Below are 27,605 nucleotides of genomic sequence, written 5' to 3'. Positions count from 1 at the left end.
AGTTTTTACCTCACTTTTGATTATTATATTTAAAATAAAACACCATATATCACAAATAACCAAAGTAAAAACCTTATAATAGCATATCTTGTAAAATATGTTTGACATTATTTCTGCTGTACGATACCTTTGTTCTTGCTCATGCACATATTTACATTGTATGTTATATATTTAATTAAAAAAAATAATAAAATGCCTAAATCTAAAATAAAAATCAGCTTACTCTTCTTCAATTACAACGTAAACCAAAGTACCAAGCTTTGCATATTGTATTAATAAAGTTTTAACTTGCATGAAACGTAACGTTTTGATAACAATACTTGCGATGCTGCAATAACTTACCGGTATTATAAATATAGCCTTTTGGAATCCACATACGAGCACGTGTATACCTTAAGCATTCGTATGCAAGCGCTGAACTCCCATTACAATATTGTATAAATACAGATACAAATGTATACTCGGACCTTTTCAGACAACAGTTGTAATAAACCGCCGTTGCCACTTCCTGTAGAGCAGTTCATAGAACCCCCCCCCCCCTCTTCCTCCCAAGATCCCACTGAAAGGTGCGTTCGTTCAAACACATTTTACTGTTTCTTTTGCATGAATTGAAGTATACTTCATAAGAATACTACAGGCACATAAACAAGTAAATATACCGTGTGCGGACTCACATTATAACAAACATTAAATAAATGTGTTCTTCATTTCATCGATGCGCAAACATTATATTTGTTGGATTTTCTGAATTTGAAGCACTACGTGAAAGAGATTTTGATGAATAAATGGGAAGAGAACTGCACAAAAAAAACAACAACAACTTGTCCATGAATAATTAAAATCTGTTTGATATTACACCAAATACAATTTTATAAACAGTATGTAAACAGTAATTTGGCGCAAATTTTGTATAGAAAACTTAAATTCCTCACCCGTATGAATACATATTATGATACCTTGAGTTTGTGAAATAAATGAACTTCCACAATTAAATGCTTTATTTTATTTTCTGACAACAAAAGTATCAACACCTATTCAGAACATTGAAATAGTTCATTGAAGCCAGAACTGCCGAGGTTTTTATGCTTAAAAATATGTTTTAAAACTGTTGAAAATTTCTTTTAAAGTTAAGGTACCTTCTATCGAAATGGACCTACTCTTTAATTTTGGACAGTTTATTCCTTTCACATATAAATTAAAGTCAAAAGGTTATTTATTGGAAAATGATTAACTTTACTTGCCTTACCGAACAAATTATATAATTTTTACAATTGAAAACAAACGAGTCAGTGGCGGTTCTCAAATATTTAAAGAAAATTATTAATTACAAAAACAGACTTTTAAAACATTGTTCCTACCATATTATCAATGGTAAAGAGCGGGTACTGTTTGAAATTACATTCCCTTTTTTTAGATACTTATACGAAGAAAAAGATAGCAAAGGTTTTGTTTTCGCATGAGCCTGCAGCCGAGGATGAACTGAAGATTGACGTTGGTGACATGGTAGACGTGCTTAATCAGGTGATTTGGTTTTGTCAACAAATCAGTGACCATTTCATTCTCATGTCTTGTATGGCTTTTTATCATATATACAGTTATTTCATACTACAAAGCACCCCAATGTCGTAAACACATTTAGGCTCTGTTTGGGCACAACATATGACGTGATATAAAGCTGACAATGTATCTTCTAGGTTCTTTTGATTTTATTTCTTCAAGCCATTTATTAACCTTGTGAAAAGACTTTTCCCTTGGATGAAATAAACAAAAGGAAGCAACTGTGATGGATATAGTATATATGTTCAGAATTAAGATTTTAACTGAAAGACTGTCTTTAACTACCAAATCTTACCAATTATTATGTGATACTAGATTTGATTTCTCTTTTCAATAAAACAATGTTGTTGTTTTTTGTAATTTGAAAATATGGGAATAACTTTCCTGTGATGTTCTAGATATGTTCAGGACATTGTTAGTGGATAGTTTTATTTTTGGAGATACTTCATTTTTATTATAGTTCTCCAAGGGATATTGTCTATATAATAATGCAGTTTAGCTGCTATAGAATAAAACCATGTCTAAATATTGAAGGCTAACATGTTCCAAGTTGTCTCCTGTTGTTGTAGGAGGATGAAGGCTGGTGGAAAGGGATAGTAAACGGCAGGATGGGCTTTTTCCCATCCAACTATGTAGAGATTGTGAATGAATGGGATTCAACCATCATCACTGGTACGTTCAAATCTTGTTCTAAAGATAAATTAGTAAAAGTGCAGTCGTGTGTTTTTCTGCGCATTTGATAGTTTTTATCTGAACGTTTTGAGGCTTTTAAAGTCAATGTATACTACTTTTCTTGGGATCTATGGTAGTTGTACAAATACTTTAAAGTGTTTTTCTCTATTACATTTTCACCATCGAACATTTAATATAGAACCTTAATAATTTGTACCATTATTAAAAAAATTCGTAAACTTTTGCACGCATTTTCCGAACTGTTTTTGGCTTTTCTAATATTTTTGCACTTAGCTTGCCAAATAGATTGGTTTACGTGTCAATGAATAAATGTTTATTGACAAACTATTCTTAAAACTCTATTTATTAATTATTATTAATAAATGGTAAATTGTTTACATGTAAGATGAATGTCATGAACAACCGACATGGGCAATATAAAATGCCTTTAACATTCAACATTAGGAAAAATGGTGTCTTGAAAAAAACATATATAAATAATTTCATGTAACACTTAACAAGAGGGCTAATCAATGAGACTCTGGAACGCACTAAATGTGTCAAATTTAAAACGTGTGCCTGGTAAATGCAAAATCTTTGCCTGGAACACACAACATTAAGCAAATGTAAAAACAATTTTAAATTAAACATAATATAAAAACAAAAGTGCAAAAAGTTAATAAATATTTAATTAATAATTGCACTTCGCAACGAAATTATTAATAAGATGGAACCTTTCTTGGCTGCGGAAACTGCCGATCGAGTTTTGGAAATTATACAAATCTTTTCTGCAAGTGGTAAATGGCATTCGTCTTCTGCAAAAATGCTTCTCAAAGATTTGGTATCCATGGAGCCGTTTCTGGTTGAATTATTTTGTTTACGGACCAAAATTAGCGTGTGACTGAAATCACGCACACTGTTCATATTGCGTATGTAACTGTTAACGAAGCGTTTTGTGCGCCAGTTAGAAATATTGAGACTTTAATTGCATGTCGTTGTGCCTTGAGTATTTCATTAGTATGTTATCCGGTAGATCCCGGTTTAAAAAAGCAGCTCCGTTTGTGAAATTTGGTCAATTTTTAGGAGACAAATGTTATAAAACCCTGAATGTTATTATTTATAAAGATGAGGATAATCCTGAATTCTTAAATAATAAACACTACACCTGATCTCGTCAAGTTGCCACGTAATATTTCCGAATAATTGTTGGATGGGTCGCCACCTAAAAACTGAGAGCACAAATAAACACAAAATAATAATTATTATTATTAACACAATACCTCTTTGTGTAGGACAAATAACAAACTGTTGTTTTTCAAAAAAATGCCACGCACAATTACTATAGAAAAATGGAGAGAAAGCTGCCAACGCCGACAACAAACAAAATAATGACCGATGCGCCCTATGGCTAGATAACACGCGTGCTGCGATACGCTTAAGAAAGTCTTAGTTTGTTAATGGACGAATTTGATTTGTTGAAGTACTCATCGTCAACGACATATTTGATAAGTTTATTAAACAAATTATAATTCGTTAATGCCGTACATAATAATACCACCAAAATACTATAATAATCCGACCCTTTCAAAACAATCATATAATATAATATATGAATCTTTATATGTGGTAACAGATAGTTTGTCTTGTTATTTGGACGTTCATGGTTTGTAACTATTTGTAAGCCGAAAGAGGGATTAAACCCCAATAACATTGGTTTAACCACGTATTTTGTGTGTATGCTATTTGTAGGGTTTATTGGAAAATATATAAAAGCTCAAATGCTGTCATACGATTTCTTTCTATTGGATGCCGCTGAAGTTTAATTTATTAAATGTTTTCTAAAATCAAATACCAAAAGCCGTATCCGCTTCAAGCGTTTCCCCCTCATCCTGGTATCCGAACAATAATTTACGGAAGCACACAAAGTGGGTATACTATGCGTGTAATAGGCTTTTTCCGTGAACAACTTTTGTGTTGCTCATCTGCAATAAAGGTGCGAGTGGCTCTTAAACTGGACATTTAAAAAATAGAACTAATTTCACGCAATCAATCAGTTTTGATGACTGGTATTTTGGAAGAGGAAGAGCTTCTAAGGACATCCACTGAACAAGAATCGGTTGGTTTGTCTTTGACAAACTCAGAGATCAGTTTGAATGAAAGTGAAAACATCATCAGCAAAATCTAATAATAAATGTTCAGCTCGTCATTTAGGAAAATAAAATCTCCTCATCTTTCCAGCAACAAAACTATTAATATAATATGATTTTAAACAATCAAATATTGTTTTATCTCCTGGCATCTGCGCTGAAAAATATGTCTTTATAAAAGTGTATTGTCTTTGAGAATGCCGACTCTTCATCGTCCTAATAGAGTAGAACCTATAAAATTTGAAGAACAAACTTTTGTGAGGAAAAACGTGAACATATTTAGCCTAAACAAAGTGTACTGTCAACTCTTTTTTGAATACGAGGTAGAACGGAACATATAATCTTAAAATTTAATGAAATGAAATATTGAAAATACTGACGAACAGAGAGAGAATTCATGGAGTATAATGATCGCCTTAAAAAAGATCGTACAGTTGCAATATCATCAGACGTCAGAGATTTGACTCCGAAACAGTTTTCTTACATAAACCCCTAATTCTGTCTTGTTGCTGTCTAGAACACGTGACTTCAAACGGAATGCGGAATGTAAGCCCTTATAATATGCATATCAGATTCTCCATTATATGTAGCAGTGAAAAACATCGCGTTTCTAATGTTACGATGCATGGTTTAAAGCCCAACCTATCGAGGAAAGAACAAAACGCGGCCTCATATAGATAACGACCACCAAGGCAGATCTGCATGGCACAAAACTAGCCATCGTTCCAGAAAAGCAACCTTTACCAAAATATTGAAAAGTTGAAGGTCTCCAACAACAATAAGGCAATTAAATGGACACAAACAAACGTTCAGAGAATTAATCATGATGCAAATGCTAGCTTGGTAATGACAGAAGAACTGCCTGGAAAACAATGTTATTTCAGATGCGCTTACCTCGAAAAAATTACCATATAAAAACTCTTCGGCCGGTTGCAGAGCCTTTTTGAATTCTTTTTTAGACAACACATGTTCGGTTGCATCGACATCATCCACAACCCTTCTTAAATGCCAAAATACCAAATGTATGTTTCAATATGCATGTCGACAGCCAAAGACGACACATCGAAGTTATTTTGATACCTGATGGCTTAGGGCACATGCTCATTGAAGCTAAAAATCAAACCATCAGCACAACATTGACAAGGACTAGGTATGAAATAATAAAAACAGCAATATGATTCGTACATAACTAGCGTGCTTGCTATAGATACAGAATACGAATTGTCTTCAAGAGAATGCACATGTACTCCTAATATTTTGAATTCGCTTTGTATCGTGTTGGAAACAAACGATATGTATACACTGCTGGTATGATTGAAAAATGAGTTTGAACAGAGTGTCTCTCGAAATTTTTAACCCTTTGAGACATAGAATTAGTTTCTCTTATTTAAAGGAAACCCCCGTTGTATTTTGATAGTATTGTGTAATCAAATATCTGGTATCTGTTAATAGCGAACACCGCTTACAGTGTTTGGAAAGGATCTCGTATGTCTTATCATTAGTATTTTCTTGTGTACAAACTGAATTAAATATGAAACTATTTATTAAATAATATCAATTAATTACGAAGTTATTGAGTATTTTAAAAATCAAATTATAGAAAGGGGCCGATAGCTGCGAAAAAGTTTTAATCTTAAAAGGAAAAGGAAACTAACGCAATATAATTAACATACACATGTACGGCATAATACACTTTGTGCGAACATGATGTACACATATTCGTTAAGCACACATTATTTACACCCGTTTGATTTACATCGGGTAAGCGTAGGCTGCACAAATAAACTATTTATAATCCTTAAATATGTTCGTAATAAATTAAGTAACAGTTTACACAAGTTACTCCCCTTTAATAAGTGAAACATTTAAAGATAAGCTTCTTCCCTTGCTTTTGCTTTCAATATTATTATTTCAATAAACATATCTTTTAGTCGAAAAATATGGATGATTGTTTCTTCAGCTCATTCAGCAAATGTAGTATCAACGGTAAATAAACAACATGATGAAGTATTTATTTCTTTATGCATTGCAAAGTAAGTGGTCGATAACGTTGGCGCCGACATTTCGTCCCAGAACGGTTAAGTGTCTACACACTCAATGGAAATGTTGATGACGCAATCAGGATCTTCCTCTTCAGACGACATTGATTTTATTGAGACCATACAACGAACACCAAAATCCGATAATCCGATAGAGTATGAAGTTGATATTGAGCGATTTAAAGGACCGAATAAACAACATATGCAAGTAAAAATGGCACACATACATGCTTTACCACTGAAAATTTTGGTCAAAATGGTTTACGTTCTCGAATCATGCGAAGCAAGCTGACTTTGGATTTCTTACCACAGAGTCACGTCCTGAATACAATTGATATAATAACCGGTTGTTCCGAGTGCAGGGGCATATACCCAGACAAAGTAGATTATTTGCCACTTAAAGATATGAAACCTGCAGACTCGGACACAATATTGACATCTCTACCAAAGGCAAAAGTCTTATCATCATAGTATGGCGAGAACTTCACTGTGTTAACAGGTGATTAACAACTATAAGGAATGAATTGTAGTCAATTGTTTCTGGGCAAATCAGAGCACTTTCAAGATGTACTACTATGTCTCGTTGGTATGCACTTCCTGATTAGTTTTGTGGGGTCAAGGGAAACACTTATGTCAAAAATTGGGTTGGAATAGCTACTTGAGTCAACATTTGCTGGCGTCTTCAAACTATTAAAAGCAAATTAACGCTTAAAATCAACGAATACTTCGTACACTATTTTGAAAAATATTAGTATACTCAAAAAGAAAAATGTAAGGATTGTACACAATCTTTAGTCTGTTTTCACGAGATGACAGAGGTCGAGTCAGGTCAGAATTTTGTTATTTCTCCAAAAATACATACCAGATGATAATGAAACTTGGTACAAATTGTGCTTTATGTTTACTTTTTTTCTGTCTACACAACTCAAACGTAAGATATGAGGACAATACGTGTTATATATTTTTAATGTTATGACCAGATTACCAAATAATTTCCAAACGATTTGATAATTATTAGTGTTTTTTGAGTATATATACTTGCCCATTTTCCTGTTTGAGCTAACCCAGTTTACGATCAATTAGCATATAGATTCTCAATTATTTTGACATATCTTTGAAAAGTAGAGCATCCATCACGTTTTGTAAAGTCGTTATTTTTGTAATTCTAAATATGATATAAAATTTATTTTATGTAGGAATATATCTATACATATATATTGGACCAAGAAAGAATACCTATTTCAGTATATTACATGACAATTAGAGGCTGTTACACTCAAAAATGCAATCCTACGCTCAAAAAGGGCTAGTTTAATGGAGTAGATTAAGTAGCCGAACGCGTACATGCATAGCACAAAAAAGACTTAAATAAAATATATGTGTATAGATAACATTCAAAATGATACATATTAAATAATGGCGACGTTTCTTGCTTTTGTTAGTTATATTTTGACTGCCTATAAGTAGCGAAATATTTAGTACAATATGGGTTTTATCTATATGTAGGAAAATTACCAAAACATTTTTAACAATAAATATTGCCTCGAAGACGAAATGTTATTTCAGACTTAAAATACAAAGTGACGTCGTGTGTCGTCACTTACCATTGTGTTCGTTTTCACTGCCAGGAACATTACATAAACGTCCTGTTGTCATTTTCGCCTGCCGACCGAGAAACCTAGATAGTGCAGGCATATGTTTGAAACAACAAATGTGCATCAATTGCCTGATAGCACACTATAGTAAACACTTAAAAATGCCCCTTAAAAAATTAATCAATCACTATGCCCCTTAAAAAATAATCAATCATTATCATAATTAAAACTGATGACCATACCAAACACATGTTATTTCCTCCATTAATACCTTGAATAGGAACTTAATTATCAAACAGTAGATTAGATCTCAAAATGATGTCTTATACACAATTTACTGTTAGATGCTGATGATGGCAGTTGTTCTGAACTTGAAGCCCCTTCAACGGAGATTCAGACCGAAGCTTGTCCAGATTATGACAGTGTACCCAAAGACGAAGCCGACCTGCATGATCAAGGAGCTAATAGTAAACAGGATGCTAAATGTGATTCGCATAGAAATGTTCATATGGTTGAGGTGGATGGAAAATCGGTGATACTTCAGGGGATTCTATCGAGAGGAATTATCACAGACGTGTGGGCGGGTATGTTGTAGACAGGGTTGTGGTTATAAAATACTTTTAAAATATTAAGAACGCATTCACAATATATGTTCTTTATCTTAAAATTGTCTTAGTTTAAAGGTTAAAGGTGCGGTTTATAGAGTGCTTCGATATCGTAGGCATCTTCAGCCGACTGCGACATTAACCCCCCGATCACTGGGATTTAAGTCTTCCGTTTACATATGGCGCCGTAGGCAGCCACGGCACATTGACTTATTTCCCTCACAGGTACCCATTTATACACCTGGGTGGAGAGGAGCCAGCGTGGGATTAATTTTTTGCTCAGAAAAATCCAGTGCCCTAAGCGGGAATAATAATAATAATAATTATACTACTACGACTACCACTTACAATACTAATAATAGTTGAAGTAGTAGAAGTAGTAGTAGTAGTAGTAGTAGTAGTAGTAGTAGTAGTAGTAATAGTAGTAGTAGTAGTAGTAGTAGTGGTAGTGGTAGTGGTAGTTGTAGTGGTAGTAGTAATAGTAGTAGTAGTAGTAGTAGTAGTAGTAGTAGTAGTAGTAGTAGTAGTAGAAGTAGTAGTAGAAGTAGTAGTAGTAGTAGTAGTAGTAGTAGTAGTAGTAGTAGTAGTAGAAGTAGTAGTACTAGTATTTTCAAAGAAAATAAATTTGGTAGCACTGTTAAAATAATTTAACATTCTTTTTACGTTCCCCTGTGTAATTGTTTTTAAAACACGCTTATTTTAAATCCAATTCATTGCGTTCTGAATTCACATTCTGCTACACTGAAAATTGTTTTTTGGATAAAAAAAACTTGCTTTAGGCAAGCTAGACGTTGCAGTAAAAACCCTCAAGCCTGGTCGGATGACGCAAAAAGCTTTCCTGGAGGAGGCCGAACTGATGTATCGTCTGCGTCACCCGAAGCTTGTCCAGTTGATAGCCGTCTGCACGAAGCCGTCCCACATAATCACAGAGCTCATGGTGAATGGTGCACTTCTAGATTACCTTCGGAAGGACCAAGGCAGAACAATCACGTTTAATATCATTACTAACATGGCTGGACAGGTATGGGACTGATAAAGCTCAGGGCTTTTTTACATTCATTCTTGTAGGTTTTGATGTAAAAATATAAACAATAGATAATAATGATGGTTTAGTTCGAAAATGGTTCCGTTTTATTAAAATTTATTAACTGTCTACCAGTGAACATTAAGGTCTCATTGACCATCGTGCACTGGTCTATTTGGATCGAAATTCTTTCTTTGGCGAACACCCGTGCAGCCTGGGTAAATGTGACCTACTTTGGCTCCAAATTAAATATTTTTTTCCCTGAAAATGCACATAATGTAGTCGTGAAGACTCGGCGTCGACCTGTGAATAAACTCTTAATAACAAGCACACACGCAAACTACAATTTATAATATAATGCTGCATACAGCATAGTGTTTCATAGCCTAAAACAACACGTCATTTGTAAACTCAACAAATAATTTGTTTGTATTAACACTGAGGATTTGAAAACGAAACTGTGTGTGTTTTTAACACCGTACAAGTAGGATTATGCGTAATATTTGCCGTGCTGCAACACAGAATCGTGTCATTGCGGCAACTGATATTTCAGTCAAGTGATAAAGATGACGCATCTTATCGTGATAATCTTATCTACACATGTGCCAGCATGTGGTGTCACAGTCATACCATTAAACGCTCGTGATCAAAAATTGTGACATCCACCTTGAAGAGAATGCGTTTGCGCCTCTATCGAAGATTTGTATTTAAAATGCGAATTGTCTTTCTAATATTATGTATCCGTAATAAGTGAAAGCAGAATATAAATTTGTTTTGTCTGTTAACAGTTCAATCTAAAAATTATACATTTTATTTGGAAAATTTAATAAAGACATAGATCAGTTTAGGAATATAGAGAACATCGCCGGGACGGTTAAATATCAATTAATCATTTTTTTTTCAACCTAAGCTTTAGTTTGTTTATATTAATTTCAAATTGATACTTGATTAAGAAACATAATTACAATTTCAGTTTATGGCAAAGGCAGATATGAACTGTTCAATAAAAAAAATGAACAACGGCCTGAACTTTTTCAAAGTTTATCTCAATTTAAATGATGTAGTTCAGCAGATATTCAGTAGAGCAACCTGTACCTGGCTCTTTGTGTATGATACTTACAAAGAATGTACAAAATAATTATTATCATAAATGCATGGTGTCAACGAGATTTGTATTAAATTATAAAGCATTAAAATTGAAAATTGAATATTTTTCACCTAAAATTAAATGTCATGTATTTTCATTTCATTTGTAATTTATTTCCATGTATTTACCGCATCGGGTAATTAATATACGCACCGCCTCCCCCTCCCCCGCCTCACCAATATATTTTTCCAACGTACTTGCCAAACAACGTAGTCTGGCTCTATAAAAATACATCTACTGCAATGCATAAGTCGTAATCTGACGTATTTTTTTCTAAAGTTTCAATGGTTCAATACTTTCCCATTGTTTGCATTAATTCTGGTGTAATGTTTCTTTATAAATACTACATGTACTGATTTGCGCGTCTTTATTTAGTAACAGATCATGGTCTTTTGCAACACGCACGCTTTCCATGCGAGGAAATTGACAGACGACAGCAACAATGTCGCGCCCTTATTTAAAAAAAGGGTTTAACATGATGTACATGTATATATAATGGTGTACGCTGTAGCTGTCTACAAATTGAGTCAATTTACTGTGCTGATCGCTATTTAAGAAGCCTAGTCATAAGATCATCATCTACAGTCCCATTGAACGGGAAGATACACACGCCAGAGGCTGAGGGTGTCACGGCTACATTGGGACTAAATACAAACCTGCCAACTGCCCGCAATGTAACATTCCTAATACGTTTGAACATCTCTTCTTTGTATGTCCGGCATATACTCTAAAACGCCTAGAGCGGAGCGGAGGTATACTAGCGGCTTTCACAACAACATGTAATATAGACCGCAACCTATTGTTGATGCCGCCCAACGAAATCGCCCCACAGGTGCAGCTTCATGTGTTTAAATTTCTGCGTGACACAGGATACCTTGATAAATTATAACACGTACATATCTCAAACTAGTTTTAAGGAAAAATATAATTGCGAGCATATTTTCACTCGTTCACCCAAGAAATCAATTAATACAATTACTACAGTGCAAACTATCTATAATTAGCTCGACCAAATATAGCCCCAGTAAATATGTCGTCATAGTGTATGTAGGAAAATTACATCAATACATAAATAGATATAGAATAATGTTAATAAATCAATATTTCTGTGTAAGTATATAAGTGCCAATGACTACCGCTAAACAAGGCAAAGATGTGGGGCCGTCTATGACGAACGTCCGCGGCCCTTTGGTCTGCGCCCAGATTAGGCGACATGATCCTGCAACATGTCTTTCAAAATCTGAGAAAACTGGATACCTCGTCAATATATATACGTACATGAGATACATCGGGGGTAAATCGTGCAAATAAATATGCTGATAACGGGAATCGACTATGAATGCATTATTAAATAAAACAATAACCCCATTGTACTTCGCATTAATGAGAAGGAACAACGACGTGAATATAAATAACAATAAATACAACAATATACTAGTGTCCAAATTTAATGTATTATAAGGCTACTCATATATCTTAACAAATTTTTCTTTAACTACATACCAACAATAAATCGTTTACTACTTCACCACTATCTTGCACAAGAAACACCAATATATTTAGCTATAGACTAATTTGAAGACGTCAACGTTTTATAATTACTTCCCCTACAATAGAAAATATATAAGGAAACTCGCATTCTACCAACGATCAAAATCTAAATATTTCTTTTTCCGATTTTTTTCTGGTGGAATTCAATTTAAATCTAAAAGTATATCCGCATTTAATAAATGAAATAAGAGATATAACGAGGCATCTCGCGTTTACTTTGAATTACCTCCCCTTAGCTGATCGGAATATCAAAAATACGCATATGCACGAATGTGTTTCCTACAAAGCGTGATATTAAACCGCGTGCCCGTGCCACTCGTTCTCCAATTACTCAATCAATACGGTGCAAGCTATCTACAAACATCACGACCAAATACAACTCCAGTAAACAAGTGGTCAGAATAAATATACATGTAGGGAATTAGGAACAAAACATAAATATACTTATAAAACCTGTATCCTGTCTACCTATTCCGATCCATACATTATAGCCACGAGTGGTCCGGACCCTGCTCGGGTTGCATCTTACGGTAACCTACAGGCCAGGCCCGAGCAATGATCTGAAACAACCTATAGTTACCCCAAAGCAGGGCATAGACGACGGGCCGCATCATAGTGCGTCATCTGCCCCTGGGACTGTGCCCTGTGGGGCGCCATGGACACGAGCAGACTGTCATGTTGCAAATAAAACCTCAGTACAACATCGACAACACACACTTCCGCGAGGGACGTTAAACGGGGGACGGGGGGGAGGCAGTTTATCGGTGCTCTACACCGGGCACTTTAAAAAAACAGGTTCGCCTCTGGAAGCGGGGCGTTTCCTATATCCCGCTCGAACCCCCACTTTCACCTCTCCTGGGGCGTAGAACACAATAAGATCACACCCAATTCAGTAAACAAACTATAAACAAACAAACAAATCATAAATGGTAATAATTATAATCAATCATCGGCGAATAACCGAGCAGTTGGGGTAAATTTGACCTTCTTTGGTTCAAAATTAAAAAATTTCCCCCTGAAATATCACAGGGGCAGGTCAGCACATAAGGTAGTCGTGAAGACGCAACGATGACCTGTAAATAAACTCTGACATTCACACACACACACAGATGTCTACACAGGCAGCGAATAGTATCACGTTGCTGAAAAAAAACGTTGTAAATCAGTTTTATAAACGGACATGATGAAATAAACATGTACTGACATTAAATTGCTACCGCGTACAATTGTTAAAGGTTATTGTTTTCACAATTAACTTGCCATACGCAATTAATTGCTCACCATTTGCATTGAAATTGTCATAAGTAGCAATGTTTAACAGTTTGTTTGTACCAATTGTTTGCAGTAAAAATGTGTGCTAATGATCAAAGATTTATAAATAAACAAAGATTAGCGTTATTGGGTGATCACGCCCGGTGACGAAATTTCAACCATCTTATCGTGATAATCTTATCGACACATGCGCAGACATGTGGTGTCACAGACATAACAGTAAACACACTGAATCCACCTCGGGGACATGGTCTCCCTTGAAGAGATGTGTATTCAAAATGTGTATTGTCTTGCAAATATTATTAATCCATAATAAACGAAACCAAAATCAATATACATGTATTTGTTTCCTGTTTTATAGTTTATTCTAAAATGTACACTTTATTAGGAAAATTTAATAAATTCATATATCAGTTTAGGAAATATAGAGCACATCGCCAGAACAGTATAGAATAAATTAGTATATTTTCGGCCATAACTTTTTATATTACCTCTTAATTTTCTAACATGAAATGTAACTTTAGAAATAGTTAATTTTTAGGCAAAGGCGGATATGTACTTTTCAATAAGACAAATCTGCATCGGTAATGAATATCTCCGAGACTGTTCACGTTTAAATAAAAAAATCTTAGTCTTGTACATATTTATTACTTGTTATGCCCCTAGAACAAAGGTTCTGGGGGCATATTAAAATCGCACCGTCCGTCCATCAGTCCGTAAGTCCGTCCGTCTGGATTAGTTTCCGCTCAATAACTCGAGCAATTGTCACTAGATCTTCACCAAACTTCATGAAAATGTGTAAGGCAATAACATCTAGGTCAAGTTCGATAATCGGCCAAATTGACCCAGACACTCTTGAGTTACGGCCCTTGAATCATTAACATTGTTGTTTTTTTCTCGTTTCCGCTCAATAACTCGAGCAGTTATCTTCAGATCTTTACCAAACTTCATGAAAATGTGTAAGACAATAACATCTAGGTCAAGTTCGATAATCAGCCAAATTGGCCCAGACACTCTAGAATTACGGCCCTTGTATTGTCGTAAATTATTTTTTTCTCGTTTCCGCTCAATAACTCGAGCAAATGTCATCAGATCTTTACCAAAATTCATGAACATTTGTAAGGCAATAACATCTTGGTCAAGTTTGATAATCGGCCAAATTGACCCGGACGATCTTGAGTTACGGCCTTTGAATTATCGTATTTTTTTGTTTCTCGTTTCCGCTCAATAACTCGAGCAAATGTCATCAGATCTTCGCCAAACATCATGAACATGTGTAAGGCAATAACATCTAGGTCAAGTTCGATAATCGACCAAATTAACCAAGACACTCTTGAGTTACGGCCCTTGAATCATTAAAATTGGCTTTTTTCTCGTTTCCGCTCAATAACTCGAACAGTTATCTTCAGATCTTTACCAAACTTCATGAACATGTGTAAGGCAATAACATCTAGGTCAAGTTCGATAATCAGCCAAATTGACCCAGACACTCTTGAATTACGGCCCTTGAATCATCGTAAAATTGTTTTTTTTTCTCGTTTCCGCTCAATAACTCGAGCAGTTGTCATCAGATCTTTACCAAACTTCATAAAAATGTGAAAGGCAATAACATTTAGGTCAAGTTTGATAATCGGCCAAATTGACCCAGACGATCTTGAGTTACGGCCCTTGAATTATCGTATTTTTTTTGTTTCTTGTTTCCGCTCAGAAACTCGAGCAAATGTCATCAGATCTTCGCCAAACTTCATGAAAATGTGTAAGGCAATAACATCCAGGTCAAGTTCAGTAATCGGCCAAATTGACCCAGACACTCTTGAGTTACGGCACTTGAATCATTAAAATTGGCTTTTTTCTCGTTTCCGCTCAATAACTCGAGCAGTTATCTTCAGATCTTTACCAAACTTCATGAACATATGTAAGGCAATAACATCTAGGTCAAGTTCGATAATCAGCCAAATTGACCCAGACACTCTTGAATTACGGCCCTTGTATTGTCGTAAATTTTTTTTTTCTCGTTTCCGCTCAATAACTCGAGCAGTTGTCATCAGATCTTTACCAAACTTCATAAAAATGTGAAAGGCAATAACATTTAGGTCAAGTTTGATAATCGGCTAAATTGACCCAGACAATCTTGAGTTACGGCCCTTGAATTATAGTATTTTTTGTTTCTCGTTTCCGCTCAATAACTCGAGCAAATGTCATCAGATCTTCGCCAAACTTCATCAACATGTGTAAGGCTATAACATCCAGGTCAAGTTCAGTAATCGGCCAAATTGACCCAGACACTCTTGAGTTACGGCCCTTGAATCATCGTAAAATTGTTTTTTTTTCAAGTTTCCGCTCAATAACTTGAGCAATTGTCATCAGATCTTCACAAAACTTCATAAAAATGTGTAAGGCAATAACATCTAGGTCAAGTTCGATAATCGGTCAAATTCACCCAGACGATCTTGAGTTACGGCCCTTGAATTATCGTAATTTTTTTTTTCTCGTTTCCGCTCAATAACTCGAGCAAATGTAATCAGATCTTCGCCAAACATCATGAAAATGTGTAAGGCAATAACATCTAGGTCAAGTTCGATAATCGGCCAAATTGACCAAGACACTCTTGAGTTACGGCAGTTGAATCATTAAAATTGGCTTTTTTCTCGTTTCCGCTCAATAACTCGAGCAGTTATCTTCAGATCTTTACCAAACTTCATGAACATGTGTAAGGCAATAACATCTAGGTCAAGTTCGATAAGCAGCCAAATTGACCCAGACACTCTTGAATTACGGCCCTTGTATTGTCGTAAAATTGTTTTTTTTTCTCGTTTCCGCTCAATAACTCGAGCAGTTGTCATCAGATCTTTACCAAACTTCATAAAAATGTGAAAGGCAATAACATTAAGGTCAAGTTTGATAATCGGCCAAATTGACCCAGACAATCTTGAGTTACGGCCCTTGAATTATAGTATTTTTTTTGTTTCTCGTTTCCGCTCAATAACTCGAGCAAATGTCATCAGATCTTCGCCAAACTTCATCAACATGTGTAAGGCTATAACATCCAGGTCAAGTTCAGTAATCGGCCAAATTGACCCAGACACTCTTGAGTTACGGCCCTTGAATCATCGTAAAATTTTATTTTTTTTCAAGTTTCCGCTCAATAACTTGAGCAATTGTCATCAGATCTTCACCAAACTTCATAAAAATGTGTAAGGCAATAACATCTAGGTCAAGTTCGATAATCGGTCAAATTCACCCAGACGATCTTGAGTTACGGTCCTTGAATTATTGTATTTTTTTTTCTCGTTTCCTCTCAATAACTCGAGCAAATGTTATCAGATCTTCGCCAAACATCATGAAAATGTGTAAGGCAATAACATCTAGGTCAAGTTCGATAATCGGCCAAATTGACCAAGACACTCTTGAGTTACGGCACTTGAATCATTAAAATTGGCTTTTTTCTCGTTTCCGCTCAATAACTCGAGCAGTTGTCTTCAGATCTTCACCAAAACTTCATGAACATGTGTAAGGCAATAACATCTAGGTCAAGTTCGATAATCAGCCAAATTGACCCAGACACTCTTGAATTACGACCCTTGTATTATCGTAAAATTGTTTTTTTGTCTCGTTTCCGCTTAATAACTCGAGCAAATGTCATCAGATCTTCACCAAACTTCATGAAAATATGTAAGGCAATAACATCTAGGTCAAGTTTGATAATCGGCCAAATTGACCTAGACACTCTTGAGTTACGGCCCTTGAATTATCGTTAAATTGGTTTGTTCTCGTTTCCGCTCAATAACTCAAGCAAATGTCATCAGATCTTCGCCAAACTTCATGAACATGTGTAAGGCTATAGCATCTAGGTCATGTTCGGTAATCGGTCAAATTGACCCAGACACTCTTGAGTTACGGTCCTTGTATCATCGTAATTTTTTTGTCGTTTCCGCTCAATAACTCGAGCAAATGTCATCAGATCTTCGCCAAACATCATGAAAATGTGTAAGGCAATAACAAGTAGGTCAAGTTCGATAATCGGCCAAATTGACCCAGACACTCTTGAGTTACGGCCCTTGAATCATTAAAATAGGTTTTTTTCTCGTTTCCGCTCAATATCTCGAGCAGTTGTCTTCAGATCTTCACCAAAACTTCATGAACATGTGTAAGGCAATAACATATAGGTCAAGTTCGATAATCAGCCAAATTGACCCAGACACTCTTGAATTACGGCCCTTGTTTTTTCGTAAAATTGTTTTTTTTGTCTCGTTTCCGCTCAAAAACTCGAGCAAATGTCATCAGATTATCACTAAACTTCATGAAAATGTGTAAGGCAATAACATCTAGGTCAAGTTTGATAATCGGCCAAATTGACCCAGACATTCTAGAGTTACGGCTCTTGAATTATCGTAAAATTGTTTTTTCTCGGTTCCGCTCAATAACTCGAGCAAATGTCATCAGATCTTCGCCAAACTTCATGAAAATGTGTAAGGCTATAACATCTAGGTCAGGTTCGGTAATCGGCCAAATTGACCCAGACACTCTTGAATTACGGCTCTTGAATCATCGTAAAAAAAAATTCTCGTTTCCGCTCAATAACTTGAGCAATTGTCATCAGATCTTCACCAAACTTCGTGAAAATGTGTAAGGCAATAAAATCTAGGTCAAGTTTGATAATTGGCCATATTGACCAAGACACTATTGAGTTACGGCTCTAGAATTATCGTCAATTTGGGGTTTTTCTCGTTTCTGCTAAATTAATCGAGCAAATGTCATCAGATCTTCACCAAACTTCATGAACATGTGTAAGGCAATAACATCTAAGTCAAGTTCGATAATCGGCCAAATTGATTCAGACACTCCTGAGTTACAGCCCTTGAATCATCGTAAAATTGTTTTTTTCTCGTTTCTGCTCAATAACTTGAGCAAATGTCATAGGATCTTCACTGAACTTCATGAAAATGTGTAAAGCAATAACATCTAGGTCAAGTTCAATAATCGGCCAAATTGACCCAGACACTCCTGAGTAACGGCCGTTTAATCATCGAACAATTGCGTGTTTTCTCGTTTCCGCTCAATTACTCGAGCAAATGTCATAGGATCTTCGCCACACTTCATTTAAATGTGTACGGTCATATGATCTAGGTCAAATTCGATAATCAGCCAAATTGACCAAGACACTCCTAAGTACGGCCCTTGAATCATCGAAAAATTGAGTTTTTTCTCGTTTCCGCTCAATAACTCCAGCAATTGTCATCGGATCTTCACCAATCTTCATACAATGTGTAAGGCAACAAAATCAAGGTTAAGTTTTATAATCAGCCAAATTTACCCAGGCGCTTCTGAGTTACGGCCCTTGAATCATAAAAAGATTGCGTTTCCGCTCGAAAATTGCTCATAACTTCTATGTCGTCGCTTCAGATGTAGCCTTCATATTTGGTATGCATGTTTATATAGACAAGGCCTTTCGATAGGCATACAAATTTGGGCCCCTTTGACCTTGAACTTAGGGTCCGCGTTTAGGTTTCGAATCTGCGTTTAGGTTTCGAAAAAGCGTTTTTCGGGGGCATAGGTCTTCCGATGGAGACAGCTCTTGCTATTATTGTTATTACCTTGAAAATGATATGTACATCAGAAGTATTTATATACTTTTAAATTGTTTAACTCGGCCTATAATCTCTCAAAGTATTTGTTATGTAATACCCGCGAAAATGTTTAAGTTAAAGTTATAAACTGTAGATTTTGAAATCACCTTTATACTTGTACTTTATTAATTATTTCCAGAAAGAAATGATTGAGGTTAAGGCAATTGAAATGTGTACTTGTAAAAAAGCTAACTCGGCCTTAAATACTATTATTACGTTTCATTACTTAATATTGGTTCAGAGACTCATATGTTTTCAAATCTATTATGTTTTTTTTTAAATCACGTTTAATATATCAACGCTGCTATAAATATCGAAACGTTTTCATGTTTCAAATATTTTCAGTTCTATTGTGCGAAGTTATGAAATGTTGTGTATTGGAATCAAGCGGGCAGACAAGCTGCAGTAGCAAATGATAACGCCAGATAATAGAGTGAGACTTGCGGCTGCTCGATTGATGAATAATCGATTTTTATTCAGGTTTAAAACACATAATATACAAGTTATAAATCACATTTACATAACAATTATTACTAAAAGTATTTGTGAGATTGCTGCTGAACAAAACCTATGGTCTAAAACTGACATAACAATTATATGAATTAATATATGACAATTAGAAGGAACATAAAAGTGCAACAAAATAAAAAGGTCTTTAGAAAGCGTATCACCTCAAATTAGTTTTGAAGGAAACAGATCAGCAACGACCTCAGTCTTAAAATATGGTTGCTCTATTGGTATTTAATTTATTGCTTAAATATCACAGTAATTTATTATATTACTTAAATATCACAGTTATGCATGTATGTCACATATATGTACTATAACATACTTTCAGTATAAACTGTTAATTAGATATATTATAGAAACAAAATCACAACTTTGGGAAACTAAGTATGTAAATGAAATAACTTTGATAATACAGTGTAAAAACCTAGGATTGCCCATGAAAGCCCGAAAGCTTATTTCCAATGGGATCCTGTTTAGGTTATACTTACTATAATATAATCCTATGTGAAAGTTACACATAATAAACAACACGTCCCTGATAATTATTGAGTATACATGTTAGTTGTTAGATTCTATAATATATTTGCCATGATGACTAGATCACAAATATTCTAATTGTAACAATTAAGGTGTTTAAAAAAATTAAAAAATTAAGGTGTTTAGCAAAGCACAATAGATGGTTCTTAACAGCTAGTTTGAACTTATGTTTGTTATCATTTTTTTATTGTATCTGACAGAGCATTCAAATCACTAATTGCACTGTAGTAAAAGGTAACATTTCCTTTACCATGGCATTTGGGCACTCTGAAATTGTATGTATTTGCCCTTGTGAGTATCTTTAACAAAGATAAAATAAATTAAAATGTTCTTTCAAGTATGATGGACACTTGTCTTTAACAATTTCAAATACATGGTTCAGTCTTAATTGCTTATTTCTATTCTCAACATTAAGCAATGACCTATCAGACAGGTAACATTGATTAATACAATATCTAGGACCTATTCCATAAATAAATCTCACAATTTTATTTTGACATATCTGTAATTTGTCTTTTAGACCTTTATTTTAACTTGGATACCAAGAGGAACAAGCATAATCTATGTGACACTAAATCAATGCAGAACTTAAGTATTTTCTAGTTCTTGTATCTAAATACATTTCTATACATAAATTTAAGACGAGAGTTAAATTGCTAACAATTTTGTTAACAATATTTTCACCAGATAATGTGTTATCAATACTAACACCCAGATATTTTACAGCAGTCGTGGGTTCAATTGTATGCCCCTTTCATTCAATTTTAAAATCTTTCAGTTTTTTTAACATTCTCTTCGTTCCATATACAATAAATTCAGTCTTCCCTTAATGTACGGATAATTTATTGTCTACTTACAAGTCTGAACAAGAATCCATGACACAGCTTAATTTTGTTTAGAGATAACATTTGTGTCTCTATGAGCATACTAGATAGCACTATCACCAGCATATAAAATCAATTTACAATCAGGGTCGATACTTATAATCATATCATTCACATAACATAAAAATAGAAGAGGTCCCAGAATACTACCTTGGAGTACGCCACAAGTAACAGGTTCGAATTTAGAAAATACTTATTTACGCAAACAGTTTGCTTTTGTCCAGATAAATACGACATGATCCAGTCTGTATTGTCAATACCCATTATCTTCAATTTGCCACATAAAATTGTGTGGTCTACCGTATCGAACGCTTTCTTAAGCATTATTATTTCTAATGTGGTCCATTAAATGTCACGTGATATTGATTTCGTTTTGGGCGAATTCCAGATACTTTCTATTGGTCCGAATGGATGTTTCCAATCTGTATTTATTTATAGATCGTTGCTTTAATACATTAAAATATTGCTCATGCGTAGGGCTGAAAAGGCGGAGTTATTATCGCGAGTTACAGCTCGCGATAATAACTTCGCCTTTTCAGCCCTACGCATGCGCGGTACTAGCAAATGCTCACAATATAAACTCCGCATTTTAATCCGCACGCATGCGCAGAGTGCTTGCATCCCTATTCAGCTCTAACAATCCCAAACAATCCGTATTCAACCCACACAAATCCCTAAAAAAAAACTAGAAAGATTGTTAGAGATTAATCCCTAAAAAAAACCGGATTGTTAGAGATTAATCCCCAAAATATTCATCCCTAAGCAACCTCTTATTTGCGGAACAAAATCCCTAACCCAACTGTATCAAAAAATATGACAGAAAGAGGGCATGGCAATATTCCTTACATGACTTTATTTAAATCTATTGAACACTCTAGAAGTCACACTTTAAGTCGAATCTTCATTTTCTTCTAATAATAGCTTGGCTGATTTCACGCATTGTAATGGTTTGTAGTAAAACCTTGTTGCCATGGGATGGGGAAGTCTTCCGTATATGACTAAAGTGAAACCTTGTTAACACGATTGAATTCACAATTTAAGTACAATCGTAATATAAATTGGTCAGAACATTTGTTTAAATGATATCTTGACTTAGTATAAAAATGGTTCAGGTCTGTTTTAAAACATGGCTGCCGGCTGCTAGGAAAAATGACAGTTTTCCTTATATGAATACAGTGATACCTAGATTTATTGGCCTGATTTATTTCCCAATCTTCATGAAATTTGGTCAGAGCATTTGTCCCAATGAAATTTGATTGTGAAACTGGGCTACGTGTGGTCGAAAACTCGGTCAGGTGGTCAAATAGATAAAAGCTTATGAACACTCTAGAAGTTGAATGTTTTTAAATCTTCCTAAAACATTTGTTCTAGCGAAATTTAAGCAAAGTTAGAAAATAAATATGTGCATAGGAAACAAATATTTATGTTTCATAAAGTACCTTTATTATTATTCTCAACTCTACCTAAGAATAGTAAAGTTCCTAGGGGCCTTTAGTAAGCGCCTTTTGGCCCATGGTCCGCTTGTTGTTTAACCCCGTAAAATATTATAATTATGTTTTCATTTAATTGTATTCATTTATAGATGCAAATGATATATAGATACGAAGGAAGTTATGGATGTTTTAAGCACTCGACTATTGTTTATTCTAGGTCAGAAACTTTAAACGTGATGAACAGCATAACATTGCCTGTAGTCATGCATTATTATGATCACATGTACATTTAAATGTGCATGACTGCAAGCTTTGCATAAGCCTTTCTCGTACTTTTTTATTCAGGCTCACTTATATTTATAACCTAGTACTACTTTTCTTATGTGATAATTGACCATATTCTAAGCATGCAATGTTCGACATTTTGACAACTTCATCCGTATTGTTTGGAATATGGCAGCATATAAAGTCAACCAAAAATACCTGTGATAAAGAATTGGAAGCATATTTAAATAATTCTTAAGATGAATGGAGTTGTTGAAAAAACAACAAACTTTTGAAACCTGGGATTGACAGTCCAGCTTTCCAGAATCCTCATCATACAAGTCAAAGTGGTCTTGGTTGATAAGTGCTCAACCAAAGGAGCTCGCAGGGTCAAGTTTGTAGAATATTCAATATCCTTTGTATTAGTTACACACATTTGGTTATTTTCCAGATCGCTGATGGCATGGCATATTTGGAGACTGAGAACTGTGTACACCGCGAGCTTCGTGCGGCCAATATTCTGGTTGGGGAGCACCATGAGGTCAAGGTCGCAGACTTCTTTCGCGCTCGATTCATTCAGGATGATTTCTATGAGGCACCTGAAAGTGAGATTATAATTTTTTGTCATTAAAAAAATTGAATGTTTAAATTGTTGTTTTCTTATTTCGTGTTTTATGTCAGAAACCACACATCATAATTTGAGTAGTTTTTTATATTTTACATTGATTATCAAACATAAACTTTACCATAAAATCAAGTGCCACAGACATTTTCTTTTTTTACATTGTTTTCAGGCAAGACATCCAATTAATACTAACATATCACATGTTTAACATTCATTGAATATTATAATTTTAAAAAGAAGTGGATCTTGTATGGTTGCTATCGATTCTATTTATGGAAATAAAATTTGTATCAATAGCTGGGAAGGTCTTTAAAGTAATGGAGGCAAAATCAGATCTGCGTATGAAATGGCCTGCACCTTCAAAGAAGATCATTGAACATTTGTTTCTAGACACTCAGTTTCTAATTTCTTTTCAGACACTATTTTGCCTACCAAATGGATTGCCCCCGAGGCTGCATTTGATCGCAAGTTCAGTATCAAGTCAGACGTCTGGTCATATGGTGTTCTACTGTATGAGTTAATCACCTTTGGCAGTGTACCATATCCAGGCAAGTCAATCAAACATTTGTTTCTTTGTTTTAGTTTAAACTTATTATCCCCTGCCAAAGGCGGAGGCGAGGGGATATGGAATCGGCGTTCTCTGTCGGTTGGTCCGTCCGTTTGTTAGTCCGTCCGACAAAATTTATTTTTTGGTGGGGGATATCAGTTCAACGAATTGTTTATTTTAGCTTGATTGAATGTGAAGTCCATAACTTACTGATCCTTGAGTAAGTTTCCTAGGCTTACTCTTTTCTTTGCATAATAAGCAAATGCCATGAACTGCAATATGTATTTTGTAAAATTTATCATAAACAACAAAACGGATGAAAAAGAAGCTTTCTATTAAAAATTTTTATTTTTAATTATGAGGGTGTTAATAAAATGATAAGACAGTAATAATGTGGTTGGTTCCTTTCTTATGTTGCATGGCAGCTGTTTGCTTATTTTGCTAAAGTAAATTTTAATCAGACTCAACTTTCATATTAGAAAACTTGCCTACTGTGCAAATTATTTATCCAATGCCATGGTTTTTACTCAGCCCATGAATTACCGTGATGTTTCATGTTAAATGGTTACTCTACATATCGTCCCAGGTATGAACAGTCATGTGGTGCTAAACCGGGTCAAGAAGGGCTTCCGCATGCCCCGCCCTACTGATGGTCCCATCCCCTGTCCTGACCCCTACTATGAGCACATGCTCAAGTGCTGGAACCGATCGCCCGAGACCAGACCCACCTTTGCTTACCTTCAGGACTTCTTCAACAGCTATATGTTGTCCGCTGAAGGATAATATAAGCCTATGGATTAGGAAAGAGAGTTATAATCAAATCAACAATGAACTGTACAGTATAATCCGATGGACTTGGGAAGGACAAATTTATTCCTCAATCCTGCTTGATTAAAGCAGGTAGCCATTCAACACTTTCGCCATCCTTCCAGACTTCTTCAACATTTATTATTTGTTCGAAAAAAACGAAATGTTTGCCAGTTGTCTAGGGTCATGACTTCACAAGTTCAATGAAGTTGTACAGTGATTGAGCTGAAAACATATGAGCCGTGCTCTGTGAAAAGGGGGTTTAATGCATGTGCGTAAAGTGTCGTCTCAGATTAGCCTGTGCAGTCCGCACAGGCTAATCAGGGACGACACTTTCCGCTTTTATGATATTTTTCATTTAAAGAAAGTCTCTTCTTAGCAAAAATTATGTTTAGGCGGAAAGTTCCTTTATACACATGCATTAAACACCCTTTTCACAGAGCACGGCTCATAGTTTTTCTGACTGCAGCTGAATTACAAATAATGTGTTCATGCACATGGAATTGACCTGTAAGAGGAATACCATTTTTACATCTTCTAAGAGCATATCATTGGTATACTGCAATTCATTCAAGCAAATGGAATTTACTGGTATGCCATATAGATTTGTACAACTTCTTTCAAGAGTATTTGAATGGTATCGTGCAATTCGCATACCATGTTAGCTGTATTTTATGCACAGTTCTAATAAAAGCCTTACTGAAGCAATTTGTGATCTCAGCTTGTTCAAATTTAATGTTTCTATTGTCTTTTTATTTCCTCATCATTATGTTTAAATCACAACAGGCACTTTGATGTTATTATCTGGGTTATTGAAACAATTGAAAGACTTGAATGTTTCAAAATGTATTTTTAATGAAGAAACTACTTCCAGATAGATTTGTTCTTCAGTTGTTTAATTCAGACGATTACAGCTTTTCACTTTTGTTGATAGTTTATATAGATTTAATTTCAATAATGATATTTAATTGCATTTTATTCTTCTGAAAACATGTTCGTTACATTCCATTTACAATTATTATAATAATAATAAAATTATATGAATGATTCAAGAAATACATTGTCGATTTTAGATTAGAAGTATATTTTTAAGTGGAATGAAAATGCATGCTAAAGTGAAAGAATCCAATTCATTATTTACTTTTGGTTGTGTATAATTTGAACATTAATTAGCTTCTTTAAAAATAGCATGTTAATGTTTTAAGTAGTTGAAAATAAGCCTAGTATTTCTTTTGTAATTTTGCTCTGTATACTTTATATGAATTGAGAATATCGACAAATTATTGTATAATGACCATTTACATTTTTGTTCATAAGTAGTTTACAAGCCGTTAAATGTTTGTGGATTTGGTCCATTAAAAAAAACAGGCAGCATTGAAGTTGGTTCTATTGTTACTTAATATGTTAAGTTAAATGGCAGAACAATGTAAACTGAACGTTTATGAAGCTACTTGAGCTATAGACAAAAAAGCATGCATAATAACATAATGTCTGATTGTAAAGTAAAACAAATTGTTAAGTAAAACAAACTCGTTAAAAGTGTTTACTGTACAAACGTTAATATATTTGGATAAATGTCGGTTGAGCATGTGCCTATTGTATCTGGTATAGGGATATAAAAAACAAAGATACTATGTTTTCATTTCAACTCACACAACTTTACTTTGATAATTGCACTGGTACATTATTTGATTTTAATAGCCATATTAATGCCTACCTACATATTTGTGTATCAAATGCACAGAGGGGCCCATACATGAAACCAATTGAAGAAGGAAGTAGTTCTAATGATCATCTTTTTATTTATTTTGAACATTAGTTAGTCTTCAAGTACCTTATTTTAAGTAAATTGTACATTTGTGTTTGGTGAATGTTCAACTGTTGCATCTGTTGAATACTTTGCTAAAAGTGACTCTTCCCTTTACTGTATTAATGTATGTTAAGTTTTCATTATGAAGTATATTTCATTTAAATGCTATAGCATCTGGCCAGAACAATGAAGTTACATGGAACGATTTTTTTCTACTGTACATATTAATATATTGGCCGATTATTTTAAACAAAATAAAAAAAGATACTGTTAAAACCATTATCTGTGATTTTGTGTTATAACCCCCAAATAACCATTATCTATGATGTTGTGTTGTAACTCCCAAATAACCATTATCTATGATTTTGTGTTGTAACCCCCAAATATTTCATAGTTCATTTTATTTACATTGGTTTCCTTTTTTTACTGGCATCCGTGTGCAGTTTTTCTTAATGGAACAGAACTGTGTAGGTTTTAAAAAATCTGCTTCATCATGTAAGCGTAATTTCATATTTTTCTAAACTTCAAGGGGAGATGATTCTGAACTTATTCTTACGATGCTCATTTACGAAAGGGGTTGAGTACTCATTGATATGAAAACACAGTAAAAGTTTTAATGTGTTTACGAACCCCCACCCCCACCCTCTCACACATATATTTCATGGGCAAAATAAAAACAAAAAATGGTTACAATAAAACAGCATATTTATTTAATCTAAAATGTCTACATCAAATCAAAAAGTTAAAATAGAACACAAATAAAATAATTTGATTCTACTGGGGCTCGAACCTTGGGCTTCTCACATGTGAAGCGAGCGTGTAACCACTACACTACGGAACCGCTTGAAATATCAAATTCTAACTCAGATATTAATAAGCTATTAATAGTCGGTTTAAATGTTAACCCGGAAGTTTAAACGCAGTATAGTGAGCGGGGTTAAAGGTCCATACC

At 34.6% G+C, this 27,605-nt stretch overlaps 1 protein-coding gene across 1 annotated transcript in view; it reads left to right on the top strand.

Annotated features, from left to right (window-relative positions):
- Positions 1-27,417, top strand: part of LOC127853345 (tyrosine-protein kinase FRK-like) — a 41,229-nt gene extending 13,812 nt beyond the window's left edge. The window contains exons 6-12 of the mRNA XM_052387800.1: positions 1,415-1,521; positions 2,127-2,229; positions 8,355-8,594; positions 9,395-9,636; positions 23,316-23,469; positions 23,906-24,037; positions 24,623-27,417. Of these exons, the coding sequence (XP_052243760.1) occupies positions 1,415-1,521; positions 2,127-2,229; positions 8,355-8,594; positions 9,395-9,636; positions 23,316-23,469; positions 23,906-24,037; positions 24,623-24,819 (1,175 nt within the window). The 3' untranslated portion in view covers positions 24,820-27,417. The remainder of the gene's footprint in view (positions 1-1,414; positions 1,522-2,126; positions 2,230-8,354; positions 8,595-9,394; positions 9,637-23,315; positions 23,470-23,905; positions 24,038-24,622) is intronic.
- Positions 27,418-27,605: the final 188 nt, after the last annotated feature.

Source organism: Dreissena polymorpha, chromosome 12 (assembly GCF_020536995.1).
Source record: "Dreissena polymorpha isolate Duluth1 chromosome 12, UMN_Dpol_1.0, whole genome shotgun sequence".
Classification (NCBI taxonomy): Eukaryota; Metazoa; Mollusca; class Bivalvia; order Myida; family Dreissenidae; genus Dreissena; species Dreissena polymorpha.
The sequence above is the reverse complement of the archived record's forward strand: the minus strand, read 5'-3'. Positions and strand labels throughout refer to the sequence as shown.